The sequence below is a fragment of the Fulmarus glacialis genome, unplaced genomic scaffold, assembly GCF_000690835.1.
Source record: "Fulmarus glacialis isolate BGI_N327 unplaced genomic scaffold, ASM69083v1 scaffold15038, whole genome shotgun sequence".
In the NCBI taxonomy this organism is placed as follows: Eukaryota; Metazoa; Chordata; class Aves; order Procellariiformes; family Procellariidae; genus Fulmarus; species Fulmarus glacialis.
This window is the reverse complement of record NW_009227714.1, coordinates 25,681-43,675: the sequence shown is the minus strand read 5'-3', so window position 1 is coordinate 43,675 and position 17,995 is coordinate 25,681. Positions and strand designations below refer to the sequence as shown.

Here is a 17,995-nt window from a genome sequence, read left to right as displayed (position 1 = left end):
CTGAACAGTGTTCACAGAGACTAAATAAGTTAATTGTACTGCATCAGATAGCTTTTCTGTTATACGTGGGCAAAGGTTTGTGTTCTGTGACTGCCACAGTCATTAGTGAGGGAAAGAATAAAAAGAAGAAAAGGAGAGATATGGAGTCAAGAGTGAAAATTGTTACTCCTGGAACAGGCTGCTTGGGCAGGCTTTGACGACATCAAGCTCTCTCAATGTATCAAATATCTTCCTTGAAATGATGACACAGATGCCACATGTGTCTCTGGGTCCTTCAGATGCTGTGTCTCCTGCCGCTCTGTATGACTTTAAGTACGTTGGAAAGGTCAAAACTTTTCGTAATCAATTCCAGTAGGTCCTTGTCTCTTTCCACACCAGTGATAAATTCTTCTAAAGTCAGTTCCCCTAAAAGGAATCAGGTACTCCTTAGGAACCAAGGAACACAGCAATCACTCTCAGCCCGACACAAGGCCATTCATTCAATCCCTCAGGAAGGTTCCCCATTCTCTGCTGACAGGCAAATGCAGGCAGAATATTTTCTAATGTTTCCCCACTTTGCGTCATATCCTAGAACTCAGACTTGTCTTTTTTCTGTTGAAAGAGATGAAACACACCTTTCACAGAAGTCTAAGACAACTATGAGTGCTCAGTATCTGTGGTGACAGAAATGTCTGAGAAAGGGTGCTAATGAAGCCTGTATCAAGGCTGAATTTAGATGTATGGACCAATTCTCACTGAACTAACTGGAATTTATCTCAGAGCAGGTTTTAACAGAGATTAGGGCATGATTTGCTGAGAATTGCCAGGCATACTCCCTGTGTTGACTACTAGGATTATTTAGAGCCATGATAAGATGTAGTAAAAAAATCAGTTAAGTGGTTTGATTAGATAAATTCTTCCAAGCATCTGAAATGGTCATTGAGAGCGTGATTTTTTGGGCTCATGTCAAAATCAGGTAATACCTCAGAAGTCGCAAGACAACTATAAAATCTCTTTTATTGAGGAGCAGGAATATTGTTTAGCATTCTTCCTCTTTTCCTGCTCTCTTCCCTGTCAGCAAAGGCAAAGGCGTGTGTCTGGTCGCATGGTACACAGGAATGTATACAATTCTCTGGTTAGAAGTTATTCCAGTGATACTGTTTTTCTCTGAAAGGGGGAATAGAGCTTGGTTCTTTCCTCTGAGAACGGTTTAAAGTTTCTTGTTAAAATCACAACAATGAATGCTTTCTCACTGAAATAAGAAATGACAAGAGGCCAGGCAAAGAGGAAGACAGCTGGATGACTTGGGGCCCCAGGGTGTAGGGGAGCAGCAATTCAAGTTGCGTGCAATTCTAGTGAATGCTTAGCTAGATGACTTTTGGCTATTTTCTGATTTAAGTACTCCCCAGAGTTTTTTTGTGATTTGGTTTTTGTTCATGGCAACCTTGGAAGCTTCATCTGATGCGATAAAGGAAAATCATCAGGATTTGAAAAATGCGAAAACCACTTTCTACCCATGGGCACTAAAGGCTGCTTCCTCTTTAGTCATGGGTCCTCACTGCACTGGTGAGCAGACTCATATACACACTGTTAAAGTGGAAAGACGTCATTTGACAGAAGTCCTAGCTCTTAGGCTTCAGTGAGAGGAGTGAGACCCTCTCCAGGGGCTGGCGTGCAGTGCCCTGAGGATGTTCACTCCTCCTCTTTCAACCCCCGTGCCCGTATATGATCATCCCGGGAGCAGAGACAGAACAAGCTGTCTCTGTACGCTTGTCTGCATTCTCCTGCTTTGCCACTCATCTTCCGATCTCTCCTCCTCTCCCAGGCACTCCTCTTACTTCCCATCTCCTTCCCTCTGTATTGCCTTTGGCTGAGGACTTTAGTTGGATGGGGTTCCCGGACTCGTTAGATGGACACGCTGCATCATTTTCCTGCTTATGCAGGTCAACTGGTCTTGAATTCCCTCCTCTTGATCCCAGGCTATGTATTTCAAAGTACCAGTACCAGCGTGCAAGCATACAAAAACCACTGCAGTTACCAGTGGGATGTAGTTACACGGGCATGCCCAGACTCACTGCGACCGTGACGGGTCTCAGATTTCTTTGAGCTAATGAAAATAAATTGCAAAGCCATCAGGAGATGTTTTTTAAGAATTGCTCCCTACAACCATGGGATTATTTCTTGTATTTTAGTGTGAGGAAGGACATTGCAACTTATTTGTCTATTTGCCCTTTTATTTAATGAGAAGCTACAAGGAGGTAGCATAGTTTAAGCTAAACTTGGTAAAATTTGTCCCATTCCTCAGGTGGAGCTAGTCCTGCTGCTTTGCAGCTATTTAAAAAATAACTTAACTATGGAAAGCAGTTTGAAATGGGAGTATTATGAAGATAATTCTGAATAATTAATGTTCTGGCATTTCATTGCTAAAACGTAAGACACAAAAGTTATTTTTTTCAGCTGATGGTCTAGCTCAGATACAATTATTACTTGCAGTAAACATATGGTCAAAGCAGGGGCCAAAGTATGAATAATCATAGAATTTGGGTTAGATTCTAGAATATGATTATACGTTATTTGGAGTCTTTTGGTAATTTGCCTTCACCCAAAAGATGGGCCAAGCAGGTGGGGAAAAAATCCTCCACGAGTTATTCACATGCATCACAAGATCACTGTTATACTCTGATTATATATCACAAACTTTTTAAGAAGTAACCTTAAGGCACCAAATAAGACCAGAAAAATGAACAAAAAAATGCCCAAAATTCCTGTCTGGGATCTGATTTTGCTCTGCAATGCTTTCCTAGTATTCCTAATTTGTCAGTGATTGCAGTAATTGATGTAAAACATAATTGCCAGTGGAAGGAGGATCTTCATGATTAGAAGTATGAGGGAAGACATTCACATGTGGCAGGTTTTCTATTCGAAAGAACTCTGAAGCAGTGAATCAAAGTTTTAGTTTCCAAATGCAAGTCCAATTGGCTTAATCTAGCTATCTTGGGAAAAAAACAGTAGCATGTGTCGTAGCATGTGTTAACGATCAGCCTTCAAGGGACATCCAATATGCTGTCCGATCTTTAGAACATGCTAGAGCCTGTGCAACATGCATCCTAATTGGTTTTCTTATCCATTTTAGATAGATTAAGCCAACACAAATATACTAAAAAACCCTCAATCACACTTTCATTTTGCTGTGCAACCAGAGTCCTGGCATTTTGGATGAACAGCGCAAGACCTCCGTGTTTTAGCCCCTACTGCATGGAATTCCTATGTCAGCTTAATAGAGTCAGTTGATTTACACTTCACTGTAACGCTGAAGTAATATAGGTAAAGAACAACAGATTCAGGCTTTCAGTTTGTCTAAAACAGTCAGTTCTTCCGTAGTGTGTTCAACTCCCCTCTTGATCCCATACTTCCTTATGGGGGAAAACCTTGTCAATGCCAAGAAAACCTAGATGCTTACCGTCATTGTTCACATCTATCTTCTGAAATATCACGTTTGTGAACTCTTCAGCAGACATGTTGGTGTGGCCATTAATAGCCTGGATAGCCTGAAGGCAGAAATGCAGAAGGTTCTTTCAGACTTTTTTTCCATCAAGTTGTGAAAACAAGACACTGGCAACTGCAGTAATTACGATGCAGCTCTTTAGTTCACCAACCCTTTCAAAAATCGCTAAATAAATAGCTATTTCAAGTAAATCTTCAGTAATGAGGATTGGAAATCTAATTAACATAACACAGCCTGAAGATTATAGACTAGTTTACATATCTCTGAAGGTCTTCTGAAAGCACGTGGCACCTCTGCTCTGCAATACACTTTAGATTCCACGCCAGCATTTTTATCTTGCCCTAGAGAGTTCTGTGTCTTCAGAGAGCGCCCTATGGTCTGTGTGATTTAAATATAGTATTATTTTTCACAGCTAAAAGCACATGAGGAGAAAGCCTAAGTGATTTTTCTATTAAGACATGTTTAACTTAGTAATCACAAATAAAGTCAGACCAGCAGTCGTGGAAGTTGGCAGAATTTACTTGTCCTCCAAAGAAATTGAGAAAACCAGAAGTCTCCCCTCTACGTTTTCTGTGGCAAAGGGACCCAATATTTGGAGTAAAGGTATATATGAATATTTTTGCAGAATTGTATCCCATCTACTGAGACAGTAATTTTTGCATTATGGTGATCATTTGGGTTAATAAAATAGGAGCCTATATGTTAATAGCCAGTGGTCCTGAAGCAACAAGTAACATTCATTATGTTTACAGAGTTGGACTCAAACTCAATATCACAATTAGTAAGTGACCGGGAAAATACATATATATGTATGTATAAACACACATGCATATATGTTCTGTAATGGGCATACGATAGAATTTTTTTTTCTACACCTGAATTATCTTGAGATGAATTGTGTTGTGTAAGATAATTCACTGTATATGCCAGTTGTTTCCTTCAGTATTCCTGATATTATTTTAGAACTCATTGTATTTAAATAAAACGTAAGTTAAACCTATTCAGTACTGATGTGGAATTCTTGATCATCACTGTCTTCATCTTATTTTGCACAAATGAGTTCAAAAAGGCAGCAAGAATTTTACAAAAACAGGTACATAAACTTTTTTTGTATTACTAATTCATATTTAGATACTTTTGGTGTTTTATATGTCTGACCCTGATGCAGTCTTCAGAAGAAGGTTGTACCTGTGCCTCAGTTAAATTTTTTGTAGTGCTAAGAGTAAAGCAGTGGTTCCTGAAGTACTTGAATCACTGACTGTCACAGAGTCGCCTTAAATAATAAAATAAAATAACTGGGCTGTTAAAAGGCACTGAGAAGGGTACATGGTTGTCTGGAAGGAATTTTGATGGTTGATAATGATCTGCTGCTCCAAAGTTTGCAGAGCTTTAGGGACAGATGAAGTTTTAATAGGACTTCTGTGATTTAAATTAATGTCTCAGATATGACATATCTTTTTGGACAAGCCCTTTTTTACTGATGCTTAGTATAAGCAGGACCCTTAATGGCTGTGAGCCTGTATTTTTATTTTTGTTTAGAGCCCACCAATTTTAATCTAGCCTAGGTCAAATGACTTAGGCAGGTTTAAGTTAAAGTTCTCGTACTCCAAAAGAGAAGAAAACACAGAGGCTTAAACTGGTTTTAAAACCAGGTAAGTTGAAAAAGAAATCTTCTTTACATTAACAGGATTTTAATTCTCTTTTCAGATAAAGCCCAAGACAAAACACAGTCACCTCGTTGCCTCTGGGTGAAAAATGATGGAGAATATCTGGAAAAGAAAGATGTCATTAGTCTTAAATGAGGAGAAATCTGGGAGATGCAGCCTCTCCTTCTACTTTTAGAAAGCTGCTCTTCAGAAGGTGATGCATCAACTTTATTTGTTTGGCCCCGTGGCTCCATCTGGCTCCAGTTCCTTTTAACTTGGGCAGCAGCTCCTGAAAGTCTCTAACAGTGACTAGCCAGGCACCAGCAGTAATACAGAATCCAGGCAAAGTATGGTCCTTGTTTATTATGACATTAAATCCCTATTTAGATTTTATGCTCCCTGCAGCAAAATCTTGATCTGTAACGAGTCCTGTACATTTAGGGAGCAGTATTAAGCCATTCATATTTGCAAGGAACCTTTTGGATGAAAGCAACTACTGAAGTGCAAGTTTTCACTAGAGCAAATTGAAAAATACAGAAATCATTTTAAAGGAAGAATTACACTGCTTTGGTTTTATGGGTTTCAAATGGACCCGTTTTCTGCAAAATTTTCTACAATATTTGTATCCAAATGTCACTACATGATTTAAAGATAAAATTAAATTTCCCCAATTTAATTTTAAAATAGGGGTAATGGCATTTGTAGTAAACATATCTAAAAGTCTTTCAAAAAATTAAAATATTGGGATATTTTGATGACACCTATGTTGTTTCTTGCAGCAAGTTTAGTTTGAGAAGCCAGTTTTCCACAATAGACTGGCACAAACACTTGTTAACCAGCTGTTTTATTCATTATGCTGCTTCATTTCTACCTTATAGTATAGTTTATCACAATAATGTCTCTACTGGTTCTACAGTTCTTCACTTTCAGTAAAGCATTATATCTGTGAAACTATGATTTAAAGTAAAATACTACTTAGATATGTTTACTTCAATAAGCAAAAACCTAATGGCAGGAGTGTCACTAGCCAGAACAATTCTGGTTTTACAACTGTAAAACATTAGGTAAAGTACAGACAATCCATTTACAACACAGGATGAAACCACTGTTTCAGGGGCAACGCACTATGTCAAATGCTCTTGCTATTGGTCATAACTTGCTTACCGCAAATATGCTTAATAGTTCTTTTTTGTCGATACATCCGTTTCCATCGGCATCGTATAGCTTAAAATACCATTTCAATTTTTGGTCAATTTTCCCTCGCATAACCAAATTTATTGCAGCTATGAACTCCAAGAAGTCTATAAATCCATCCTGAGAGAGAGAGAGAGAGAGAGAAACCTATTTAACAACATTGGTTTTCTGTTCATTCTGGCAATTTCACAGAAACAGGTCATCAAATTCGCTATAATACACACTGATTTATAAAGCACCTTAACACAGAAATCTCCTGTGGTGTTCAGAAGGATGCGCTGAACTGGAAGCACTATAGGAAGGGGCGTTAGCACAGCCAGTTTTGTTCTCCCCTGAAAGCTGGGGGCGGTAGGGGTGGCGGGCAAATCTCTTCTGAGCAATTGTTATTGACATTTTTTGAGGAGAAGAGAAACAGTTTTGTGGTAGACTTCCGCATGTGAAAAAGGGGAGTCTGGGATATCTGGTTTGGTACTAATGAGATGTCTACAGCAGAGTTTCTTGTATTCATATGGGTACTGGAGAACTACGGATGATTTCCAGTGCAACAGAGCTGCTCCAGGTGTTATTCATCTGAGAGATCATGTAGTAAGTGTTGCACATGGTAACCAATAACCTGGCCTGAACTCCAGGTACTGTGCTTTTTTCCATATAAACATCAGGTCTCTTTGACTAATACATTTTGCATGGGATATAAAGCCTTCAAGTCATAAACTAGTTTCTAAATAATGAGGATTGGGGGATATGCATTTCAGATCAATTTAATTCCATATTTTCTGCTTCCTCCTCTGAAGCTAGTGATGGAAACCTGTCAAGGACAGGCCTCCATGGTCAGGTGATCTAAGCCACTGTGACAGTTCCTCTGTTTCTGTAAAAGCATGGTGAGGATGGAAGAAACAGTTGCTGAATTTGGAGAGTACTTGCTCCAACTGTTTTTCATGTGCATATAAAAAGAGTTAACAGCTGGTAAATTTAATCTTATGATCTTTACGTTGGTCAGAATCCAATCGCTTGGAAAACTGTGGAAAGACTGTCATCAGTTTCAGATGGCCCGTGATTGAGAAGAGAAGGTTGGATGAGTATCTAGTAAGTTTAGCATGTTACTTATTTTTATTGTCATACATCAACACACATCTTGCCAGTTGAGGTTTTGTAACCAGCAGGCATTAATCTGCCCTCGAGACTGTACTAGACTAAAGGAGAAGAAGTCCCGTGAAGGTGCGGTGCGACTCATTGCCATACTTGTAGTGCTTGTTTTGATTTCTGTGCAAGGCTGTTCGGCAGAGTGGCACCTAGGAGGTAAATCCAATGTTTCAAACATACTGGATTCAGTGTACATGCAGAAATGGTGCATGCATAACTCGTGCAGACTGACCATTGCTTCACACACTCTTTGTGCAGGTTCTGCTGTAGTTGCTGGATTTACTGCAGTTGCAGTCACAGCAAACTCAGCAAAGGCAAAGACACCATTCAACCACTGTTTGGGATTAAATGAAGTTTGGCAGTAACTGCATGTAGTTTTCAAACAAGATTAGGCCCAGTATTAAAAGCAGATGCTTTACCAAAAAATGACAGATCATGTACCACAAACTTTATACTTCTTTTTGGCACACCAGTTTGAATTTCAATTTTGCGAGTATTATTTCCAGAAGCATCTCATCAAGTATTTTACTGGTGGGCAAGTTTTATTTTGCTGATTATGTTTCCATCATCTGATTTGATAGATCTATTAAGAATGTGGTTAGATGCATTTCACATTGCTTCAACACTACTTATTGAAACTACAGATTAATTTTAGGCTTGCTGGATGTCCATGACGAGATTAATTTTCTTCTTTCTCCCTTACATTTCACTTTGGATTTTGGAAAATAGTACTTTGTTTGCTTTCTTCCGATGTCTTGGTGTCACTGTTGTTGCTCTGACAAAATACCAGAAGTTTGGAAAACATAATAATCAGCTTAACGTGTTTGAGTATGCAGTTCTGATCTGGTGCATCATTTGGCCTGCCCCAAGCAGGAAGGGACTGAAGGCCAAGGTCAAAAAACCCCACCTCTGAAAAACACTTGAGAGAAATTAGTTGCCAGTAAAGCCCCAGCCACATTCTGTAGACATGCAAAGACCACCAGCCACATGTTAACCTCAGCAGCCTGTGCATCAGGAATAGAAATACTGAGAAGGCAGACGTTTATCTACATGATGTGGAACCAGAAGCATTACATAAAAGGATTGATGAGAAATGTGCTGTTTTTCCTTTCTACACCAAAAAACGTACATTGTAAGTAGAAAAGAAAATATTTATGTGATGCAGAAGGCTATGGCGATCTTGTTACACATATCCAGAGCTTCCTCAGATGAGGAGAAATACTGCACTTTTTACAGTGGCATCCAAGAGCCTCGGAATAGTACATTAAATAATGAAAAAATCGTAACAGTAACCTATGAAGATCATCTTGTGGTTCTGTGAGTACAACAAATAATACAATAAATGTGTTATGGTGTTAATGATGTTATTAAAAGAATATTGCTGTGGTGATTTACCCATCCGCTGCTCTTGGATTCCAATACAAGTATCTAGGTAGGTCTTCACATGTCTCTGGGCTCTGTAAAACTTCACTCTGTGCAGCGCACACAGTAAAGTATCTGTTGCTCGTTAGGAAGTCAGTAATTCAAAACCAAAGGGCTACCATAAAAATGTTAAAATAAATAATAATAAAATAAAATGAAAAAACCCCCCAACAACGTCATAAGCAGAGCTGATTACCAGTGGTGGAAGGTACAAATAATTTACTTCTGGTGCTTTACTCTGTTATTCCAAAGGGCAAATTTCTAATATTTTTTTAAAATAGAGTTAATGCTGGTGAAACCTGCTTATTTGGCAGCTTAGGATACGGGACAGATTTGGGTGACGGATGCATTTCTTGTGTCTGAGGGCTTATTTTCCATGTCTGTATGGCGTTGGCCGTGCCTTCCTCGGCTGCAGCACAGTTACACTGGGATATCATGGGCATCTGGAGGGGTGGTGAAGTCCTGCTCCCTTCCTGGCCCATGCGCACAGAGCCGGCTGGGGTGAGCTCACAGGGTACCCCCTCCGGATAAGGTGTAAAATAGGGGGGCAGAAATCTCCTAATGCGGTTCTGAGGAGTGGACTGGAGAGACACCAAAAAAATGGCTTCAAAACTTCTTTTACAGGTCCCAAAGTCCTGTGGACTTTCTGCTTAGCGTAGTAGACTTAATAAAAATAGATACTTTTTTTTTAGTCTCTTATCGGCTTGACCGGATGAACTAGAAGCTTAAGGACGCGTTGTGGTTGTGCATGTGTTTGTGCCCTTTGATGCTGTGTTTTTGTAAGTTGTTCTGCTTTCACTGATGAGTGATTTTTTAAGCCGCTTGGAACGGTTTGATTCCGAGACAAAAGAAAGCTCCAAAACTGGAAGGAGAATTTGCTGATGATATAAAACTGATCCTCACGGCCCTGAGGGCACCACCACCCCGACTGCCCCTGCCCGGGACCCAGGCCCCATTTCAGTTGTTCATTAGTTACTGATCTCCTGAGGAGAAAGCAATTTAGTTTTATCTTTTTATGAGATGTTTTTGCTTCAGAATGTCAGCCCATGTGCAGTTGCTGGAGGCTGCTCACTTTTGCTCGGTGAGGACAGGGAATGTGTGTCCTGCGAGGGCAAAGCGGGCAGCGAGGGACCGCGGCGTTACACAACAGCAATTAATACCCCGGCCCCGCAGCCGTAGGAGGGCATTATCCTTCGGTTCCCAGAATAGCGTTGCTAATCTTCACAGGTCCTTAAAAAACTCTCACAGCTTCAGACCATTTGAATACAGATTAAAAATAATTGACTTGTCAGCTGTGAATAAACAGCTGATCTTAAACAGCGCGGTAATTCAAGGTTGGGCCAGAATGATGTGAACTCGGCGTTTTGGCTGCCTTGCTCTTACCGGAACGTGATTTCCTAACCGTGTTGATGCAGTGCTACTGGGACAGCGAGCCAGCCATCTCCCACAGCCCACCACGGCTGTGCATGTGGAGAGGGCAGGCTTCTGTCCCCGCAAGACCCTACGGTGAGTGAACTCATCATCTTACTTGGAGTACTGAGGACTCAGAGTCTATACACAATAAGCAGCATCTTGCTTTCAGATTTGTTCCTGAAAAATCTCTGAACTCAACCTGACACCAGGAGAATAGCTCAACAGGCTTTATCAGGATTAACGAGTGTGCAAATATAGACGGTCAAGGTACTTCAAACCTAGGGCTTAGGACATTAAGCCACCTTCCCTCCCCGCCCCTTGTCTTTCAGAATCCTACTTAAACCTCATCAGGCAGAGGGAGGAGGCACAGGTCAAACAGCAGATTACAACAGCTCAGAATAACTGTGAAATTTATAGCTAATCCTGTGCGCTTCTCTCTTTCTCTGTAGACCCCATTCCAAATATAGCGCTGCTTTCTCCGCCCTCAGAAACCTAAAGGAGGATTCATTTCACTCCATTTCATCTTCCCCCATTTCCTTGCTTTCTTTTTGCTTCTGAAGACTTTCCGCTGTTCCTCAAAGGTTGCATATGCCTTACTGAAGAAATACAGAGCTACTTGTGACTCATCCCTACTTTGACACATCCCTAAGGTCTGATACTGGAGTTTGGGGCTTGGAGAGAGCTCCAGATCCCCTACAGGGCTGTGGCGCGAATCACTAGTTTCCTAAGTAAACAAAGTTGGCGTTTGTCACGGGGTGGGGGGAGACCCTTGGCAAGCAAAGGCTATTAGATAAGGACGAGGAGCGGAGCAGGGAATTAGGAGCTGCAGATCCTTGAGTGGTTTTGTGATAGTTGCATACTCGCTGTTACATAAAGAGATGAGGCTGTATTGACCAGACCGTTACACAAGGTTTTGCTTTGCCCAGACGAAGAGGACCTGTGAGATTTGGGGACTTAGAAAATACCAGGACCTTTGTGTTAGAGGATTTGGAAATGCAGAGCCAGCTATGTGTCCTGGCTCTCAGGCTTGTAGGCTACCCTGGTAAAACCTGGTGAAATCCAAAATGTTATGATGACAAACAATTTTACTTCTTTAAAATTAACAACTACCCCCCAACTCCCTGCCATCACTCACGATTTTCTTTCAAGATTACTGGAGAAGCGGGAGACAGGGAAATCGCCAAGGCATTGGGCCGGGTCCTGTGCTCAGCCTGCAGCAGGGCACAGCAGTGCCCAGGAGGGCTGTACTGAAGGAAAGCATGTGCTCAGGGACCTAGTCCTCTGCCGTCATCTCCTGGATGGTGGGGTTCAGCTTTCTGCACCCCTGATTTTGAGCCTCTGCCTGTGCTTTTAGGAGCTTCTTTTGCCACTTAAAACAAAGCAGTAGTCAAGAGAGAGAAAACTAAAAAACGCAGCCATGACCACATAACGCATTTTCCAGCAAATTTCTTGCTGACAAGTCAAGCAAGTTTTTCTTGTTTGACAAACCCAGGAATGTAGCAGGAAAAGCACTTTTCTCTACCTTCTTTACCTAGTAGGCATTTTTTATTTCTGTAAAAAATGGGAGATTATAGATCATGTTTTGTCACAAGAAAGCTGTTACCAATTTATTGTCATTACATGAGTTTGCAGCCAAGTTAGTTAAAACAAATCATCCAATTTCTGCTGTATTTTTTCTGCAATTATTTCCAAAGTGTGGTTCACCAACATCATTGTCACCAACAAATGTGTGAATCATGATTGCATAGTTTCGGATGTTTCAAAGCAACACTTAAATGATAAAGGGGAAAAAGAACAAAATGTAAACCTGGAATAGCCTGTAACTGCTCTATTCATAATTAATAAGGAAATAAATAGAAAAGAAGACAGTTGCACTTTAAAAAAAATACTTAAGATTTCTTCAAATAAAAGAAGCAGATTCCTGAACTGTTTCTCATTAAAATTACTTTCCCCTTTATCTACATCATAATTTAACAAGTAATATTTAAAAGTAATTATGTTTAATTGTACAAAGTTAATCTTCGTTGCCTACTCAGGTAAATTACAGTGTTAGCTGGTAATGGTAGTAATATTCTCCAAGCACTTTTTAAGCTCAGTGAAAGCTGCAGAGTATATGATAATTTGTTTACACTTAAATGAAATTTTCGAAGAAACCCTACACATGTTGTTAGAAAAGTGTAATGCTTCAGTTTGATGTGTAATATTGGTCACTGAGTAACTGCAGAAGAAACAACTCTAAACCCTTTCTTTTGTTTTAAAAACAGTCAGGGAGTGTAGGAACTCAGGTAGCACAACTCAATGGGAGACTGTGTAGAGGATGAAGATTATTTTTAAATAAAACTGAGCTTCATCATTCTTTCATATTCCTCCCTTTCTGTACTGACTCACATTGAGTTTTGCTACATTTGTTTCTGCAGGACATTCAGTAAAAATGTATGTGATACAAATTTAATCCACGTTAAAGGACAAAACAAGGAAAAAACATTAAGGCAAAGAATCACTTGACCGAACCTCTAAGTGCTTAATTTTTATTGTCAGTGCTTTTTACCACTAATTTCTCTGATGCAATGGAGTGGTTCATTTTCTGTAGGTCTCCCGTGCAATGTGATTGGCATTACAGCTTCATACAGGACCTGCGGGCTGGGATGTCTTAATCTGTGGATCTGAGGTGCTGGGTCCTAGTGTGAAAGGGGACTCCTGACAGCCAGGTGCCAAAGCGTTGGGGGATGTAGTACATCTGGCCTTGCGCCGCGCACAAGCCGTGTCTTTGATCCGGACGTGCTTTATCGTGTGATGGAGCTACTGTCCAAGTGCAGCAAATCTCTATTGCAAACGCAGTGAGCCTGGACACGCTGTGCACAGATGGCAAGGAAGAGGCTCTTCAGTGAGGTGGGGACACTCCATGGTGCGCACCGTGAGTACCGCTGCCCCATCGCGTAGCTTAATCCAATCCAGCTAAGCATCAAGACTGCGATGCAAGGAAAATTCAGCTGGAGTATTACTTAATAGCACTTGCCTACATGAATATTTTGAAATTTTGTTTTTAAAGAGAAAATTTCTTGGACATTCAGGTTACCCTTTTTGAAATGCAAAAAAGGCCACTGAATTTGGCAATGCTGTAATAGAAATCTGAGACAGGCCTCACTTTAGTATCCCATGTAAAGAATCAGCCTTCCATGCTTGATGGTGCTGTGCCACTACTGGGGAATTACCTCTGGTCTAAAACTTTCACATCGTAACTCATACCATCAAATCCCATAGTCAAGAACTCAACTATACTGACGTTAAGCAAGTGATGATTTTAATGATAATGTTAACGTAGGCTTTTATCTGGTAATGACACATTATTATAGCATAAATTAGTACTATCACAGCAGTAAGTCCTGTGCCAAACCACTAGAAAACAAAATTAAGATTGTGAAATTACACCAATAGTCGTGGGAAGTCCTTACAAAGTAATAGATTCCTTTTTGGAATCAATATATAAAATTGGATGTAAAAAAATTGTGGAGGTAGTTAAAAAGTGGAACAAAGACATTCCTTAAGACAGTCTATAAATAAATAGAGTAGTGTTTCATGGAACCAGGTGAAATATTTGTAGAATATAGTTTCTATTCCATGGAATTTTTTAAAAGGGTACAGTACCTTTCAAAGGCACTTAAGCATGCTGACAAAAATGATACAACTACACTGCCCTGAACACAGCAAAGCATAATTTAATCTCCTCCTTATTTACAGTAATCAGGCTAGTTACTTTACATTTGAGATAATTTTATGCAACATTACTCCAGATTAAGGAGAAGCAAATTGTTTGGCTTTGTTGTTTTTGCTGGATTGTGTCTGAAACTAATGGGAAAAAGATTTGTACATATACATGTCAACTCCAAAAAGCCCAAATATTTCAGGAAGTAAGAGCTGTAGGTTTTTGTTACTTCTGACAGCAGAATTCTTTCTGGCTAAGAAATACCTTGATTCTTATTTTCTTCTAGCCCTTGGTTTAGAAGCTGATTAATTTTTTGACACGCAGGCTTTTATTGCTGACTCTACAATGTGGTAGCTATGACTGTCATGAAAAGAAAGTAAGTTTTCTAAGTATTTCTTGTTGTGGAGACTAATTAGAGGTGTTTGTGAGAATGAAAAAGGGTTCAAAATCAGAAAAAGCAAGAGTTAGACTTCTCTGGGAAAAGTGGTAATGCTATCCACGTGTGCTGGGCCAACACAAGAACCACGGAAAAGGAATAACATAAAGCGTTTATGTCTTGCCAACCACAATACCAGCTTATATGGCTCTTAGCCCCATAGTGTAGTGTGTAATGCAGGTGTTGGTGTTGCAACCTTACTGCCTTGGTTAAGCTGGCTGGTTAGAGTAAGCTAAGAAAAGTGTACTTGTCTAGAGAGTCATTTCAGCCTGAAGACATCCCTAAAATTATGTGTGCAGCTGAACTTATGTTTGCACAACTATTTGAAGACTTAGGACACAAAAGAGGAAAGTTCAGGAAAGTTTGGGAAAATATTTCTGTAATTATCATCCTCTCTCACCCTGCTTTGGATAACTGTTAACTATTGCACCCAATTCTATTGTGTCAACTTTGGTAATGCCTGCAAACATGTAAGGATGCAGCAAACAGTCTAGGCAGTTCCTTAGGCAGCCTGACAATTCATATCACAGCAGCTATTCCTGGTCCTGAGGACACATCAGAGCAAGAAAACCTCAGAAAGGAAGCCCAACTGAAGATCAAATTTTCCAGCAAAGGAGAGTCGGCAGAGATGCCATGAGCCGTTATAATTAATCCCACAAGAGGTGGAAACACTTAATATTTAGGTTCCAGGTAGTGTTTGAAATATTGCTCACTAGCAGTCATTTTATTTCATCTTTTAAGAGCTCTTCATGCCTTCAATAAAAATGTGGAAGGCAGCTATCACATAGTGCTAGGTAACCGTTGCGTAGTAGGGCCATGTCAATCTTTAACAAAATGTCTTCAGTAGAATCTCTAGCAACTAATTGCCTCATATCGATGAAAATAATATTCCTCTGTCTCTCACAATTCTTAAGAAGGGGGGAAAAGTGGAGGAAGAAAACAACTGAAAGTCAAATGAAGAACGAGTTACATTAATCATCAAAACATCTCTGAAAAATACTACATCTTTCTGTGAACATTTGCACACTTTTCTTGGAATATGAGGTGCAACCACTGCTTTCACAGAGAATTTCATGGCCAAATGATTCACATTTCCTTCTGCTACAATATCTGAGAAGATATACTTGGCTAATCCCATTCATGTCCCTATAACCAGAGAGGATAACATCTATTTATAGTCAGAACGCAGAATCAGATGATGAAAAGTCTACCTGAAAATTGGAACTATAAAGACACAGCAGGACAGAGGGGAAGGAGCTAGGATGAGGAAAAAAGGAATGGTGGTCTGCCTCCCAACACTTCTCAGCATTGTGCAAAGTATGAGGAGTGAAGGGAAACTCTTATTTTTCAGGGAAAAAAAAAAAAAAAAGATGTAGCTTGAGATTTAGTTTACATTGCTGTGTAGTCATGTCGACAGACAGCAAAGTTCTATTGAAGTAACACATTTTTGCATTTCTTATTATCTGTTCTACATCAAACAGCCTGTTTTAACTTTCTTCTTTAGATTTTAAAATGGATTCCTTTTAAAATCTTTTTTATAGTTCTAATCTGCATAATGATGTCAGATGAACTCTAGTTTATCATAGAACTACTTTAAATTTTAAATGAAAGAGCACAAACTAGAAAGACGACTAAAGATTGACATCAGTTGGTGGCTCCTTATCTAAAGATTTCTTAAACTCTTTGGTGTGGAGTGTCCATTTTTCTGCATCTACCAACTTTATCTCTGCATAAGAAGTGTAGCAGAAAATACTGTTCTCTTTTGAGGACTATCCAATACTTTTTAAAATGTTAACAGAAAATCCTTGGGCTTGCATAATTTTCCTTCGGTGCCACATACCTATTAATCTTCTTTACTCTTCACGGTATATCTTACCTTTTAAAATCTGATTTTCTTACAAAGCAACAGCCACTTATTCCTGTAGCTAGTTTCAATTAATGCCAAAATAAGCAATAAGAGAACTATAATAGCAGCATCCCATTTTCAGTACATTGCTTCACATGTTAAATGGCTATGCAAATTTTGTCCTTCACAGGTCATAAGAACCCAATCAATCAATCAATTCTTACAGTGTTCAATTTTTATTTTTAGTGGTGGCAAAACCTATCTGCAAGCCAGTGGAAGTGGATGACAATGATCTGGGTTTCTGCCTTAAAGAAAGAAGATTTTTCAGAATAAGTGTTAAATAGTAGCAGTGCTGACTATAGAATGTTTCCTTTGCTCTGTTTAAGAGCAACTAGCACTTCCAATATATTATGGATACACCAGGCATTATTTTTCTAGATATGCTTTCTCTTTTAACATTGGTGTAACCTCATTTTGAAGGATACACTCCCTCTGAAATATGATACATATTCTCACAGAAAACCAAATACACATCAGTATACTTGGCAACTACTCAAGTATTTTAGATAAACGTAACTGTTTCGTCTCTAAAATTCACCAGTAGGCTGCATGAACTAGGACTGCATGACAGTTATGTGTGGACTGAGATGCAGAGGGAATAAAAAAGCAGGAGGAATTCAGCTTACTTCTATGTGACTGCAGCTTTTTCATTTTTGTATTATAAATAGCTTAAGGGTGAAGAAGACTGAGATAATTTTTCCCTAAAATGACCTAATAAATGGAATCTTTTAAAAAATGAACTCTGATGCACTTGTATTTTAATAAAAACATTATTTTTGAAGGTTTTCGTTGGAAAGCTGTGGCAAAAGATAAACCCACCATGTATTATACTGCCAATGCTGTTGTATAAATAATGCTTACAAGTATTAATGTATGAGTCATGAATAAAACGTTTGCTTAAATGCTGTGTCCTGCACTCCTCGTGATAATCTCAAGGAAAGTTAACTTTGCAATTACAGTTCTGAATGTTCAGCATCTTTATTTTTCACTGGTGCCAAGAGTGATGAAGAACAACTTTCAAACTTCACTAGCCCATTTATGTATTTGTTTGTTTGTTTATTTAATTATTAGCAAGGCATCCCATAGAGGTTGAGGAAAGGATGAAAAGTCTTGACACAGACCCTTGTTTTTAAGAAACATGGAAAAATTAAAGCCATCTGCATACTTGGTGTGTAAGGTCATTTAATTATGAAATGGCTGGTGGTCTGCACAAGAGATACTAGAAATGGTTAGCATTTATTTACTATGTTCCTGAGAAGAAAGCTTTTAGGACATAGCCTATGTCACTAATCTCCAACAGAAACAGGCACTGACTGGAAACAGCTTTTATACATTGAACAGGTGCACTCTGTTCAGCCAGAGGCGTGAATACCTGTACAGTACTATGCTCTGCCACATATAAACACGCAAGATAACTGAGTCCAAGAAGCCATAGCCGCAGTAGCATTGCCTCTTTGGCACGGTAAGTTAGTGCAGCGCTCTGAGCTTACATGGTCTGCCTGCTGCCAAGACCAGAGGTAACCTCAATCTCTAAATGACATTGAATTGTGCTGTGAAGATGTACCCCTCCCTGTTGTACGTCCACTGACCACAGTCATTTCCATGAGCAGGGAGCTGAACTACTCTATTATCTCCAACCTAAAGAAATCCA

At 39.5% G+C, this 17,995-nt stretch overlaps 1 protein-coding gene across 1 annotated transcript in view; it reads right to left on the bottom strand.

The window, feature by feature from the left end:
• Positions 1-274: 274 nt before the first annotated feature.
• Positions 275-17,995, bottom strand: part of LOC104080753 (guanylyl cyclase-activating protein 1-like) — a 27,610-nt gene continuing 9,889 nt past the window's right edge. Inside the window, exons 2-4 of the mRNA XM_009583255.1 lie at positions 6,295-6,444; positions 3,440-3,527; positions 275-405 (exon numbers count right to left, since the gene is read on the bottom strand). Of these exons, the coding sequence (XP_009581550.1) occupies positions 275-405; positions 3,440-3,527; positions 6,295-6,444 (369 nt within the window). The remainder of the gene's footprint in view (positions 406-3,439; positions 3,528-6,294; positions 6,445-17,995) is intronic.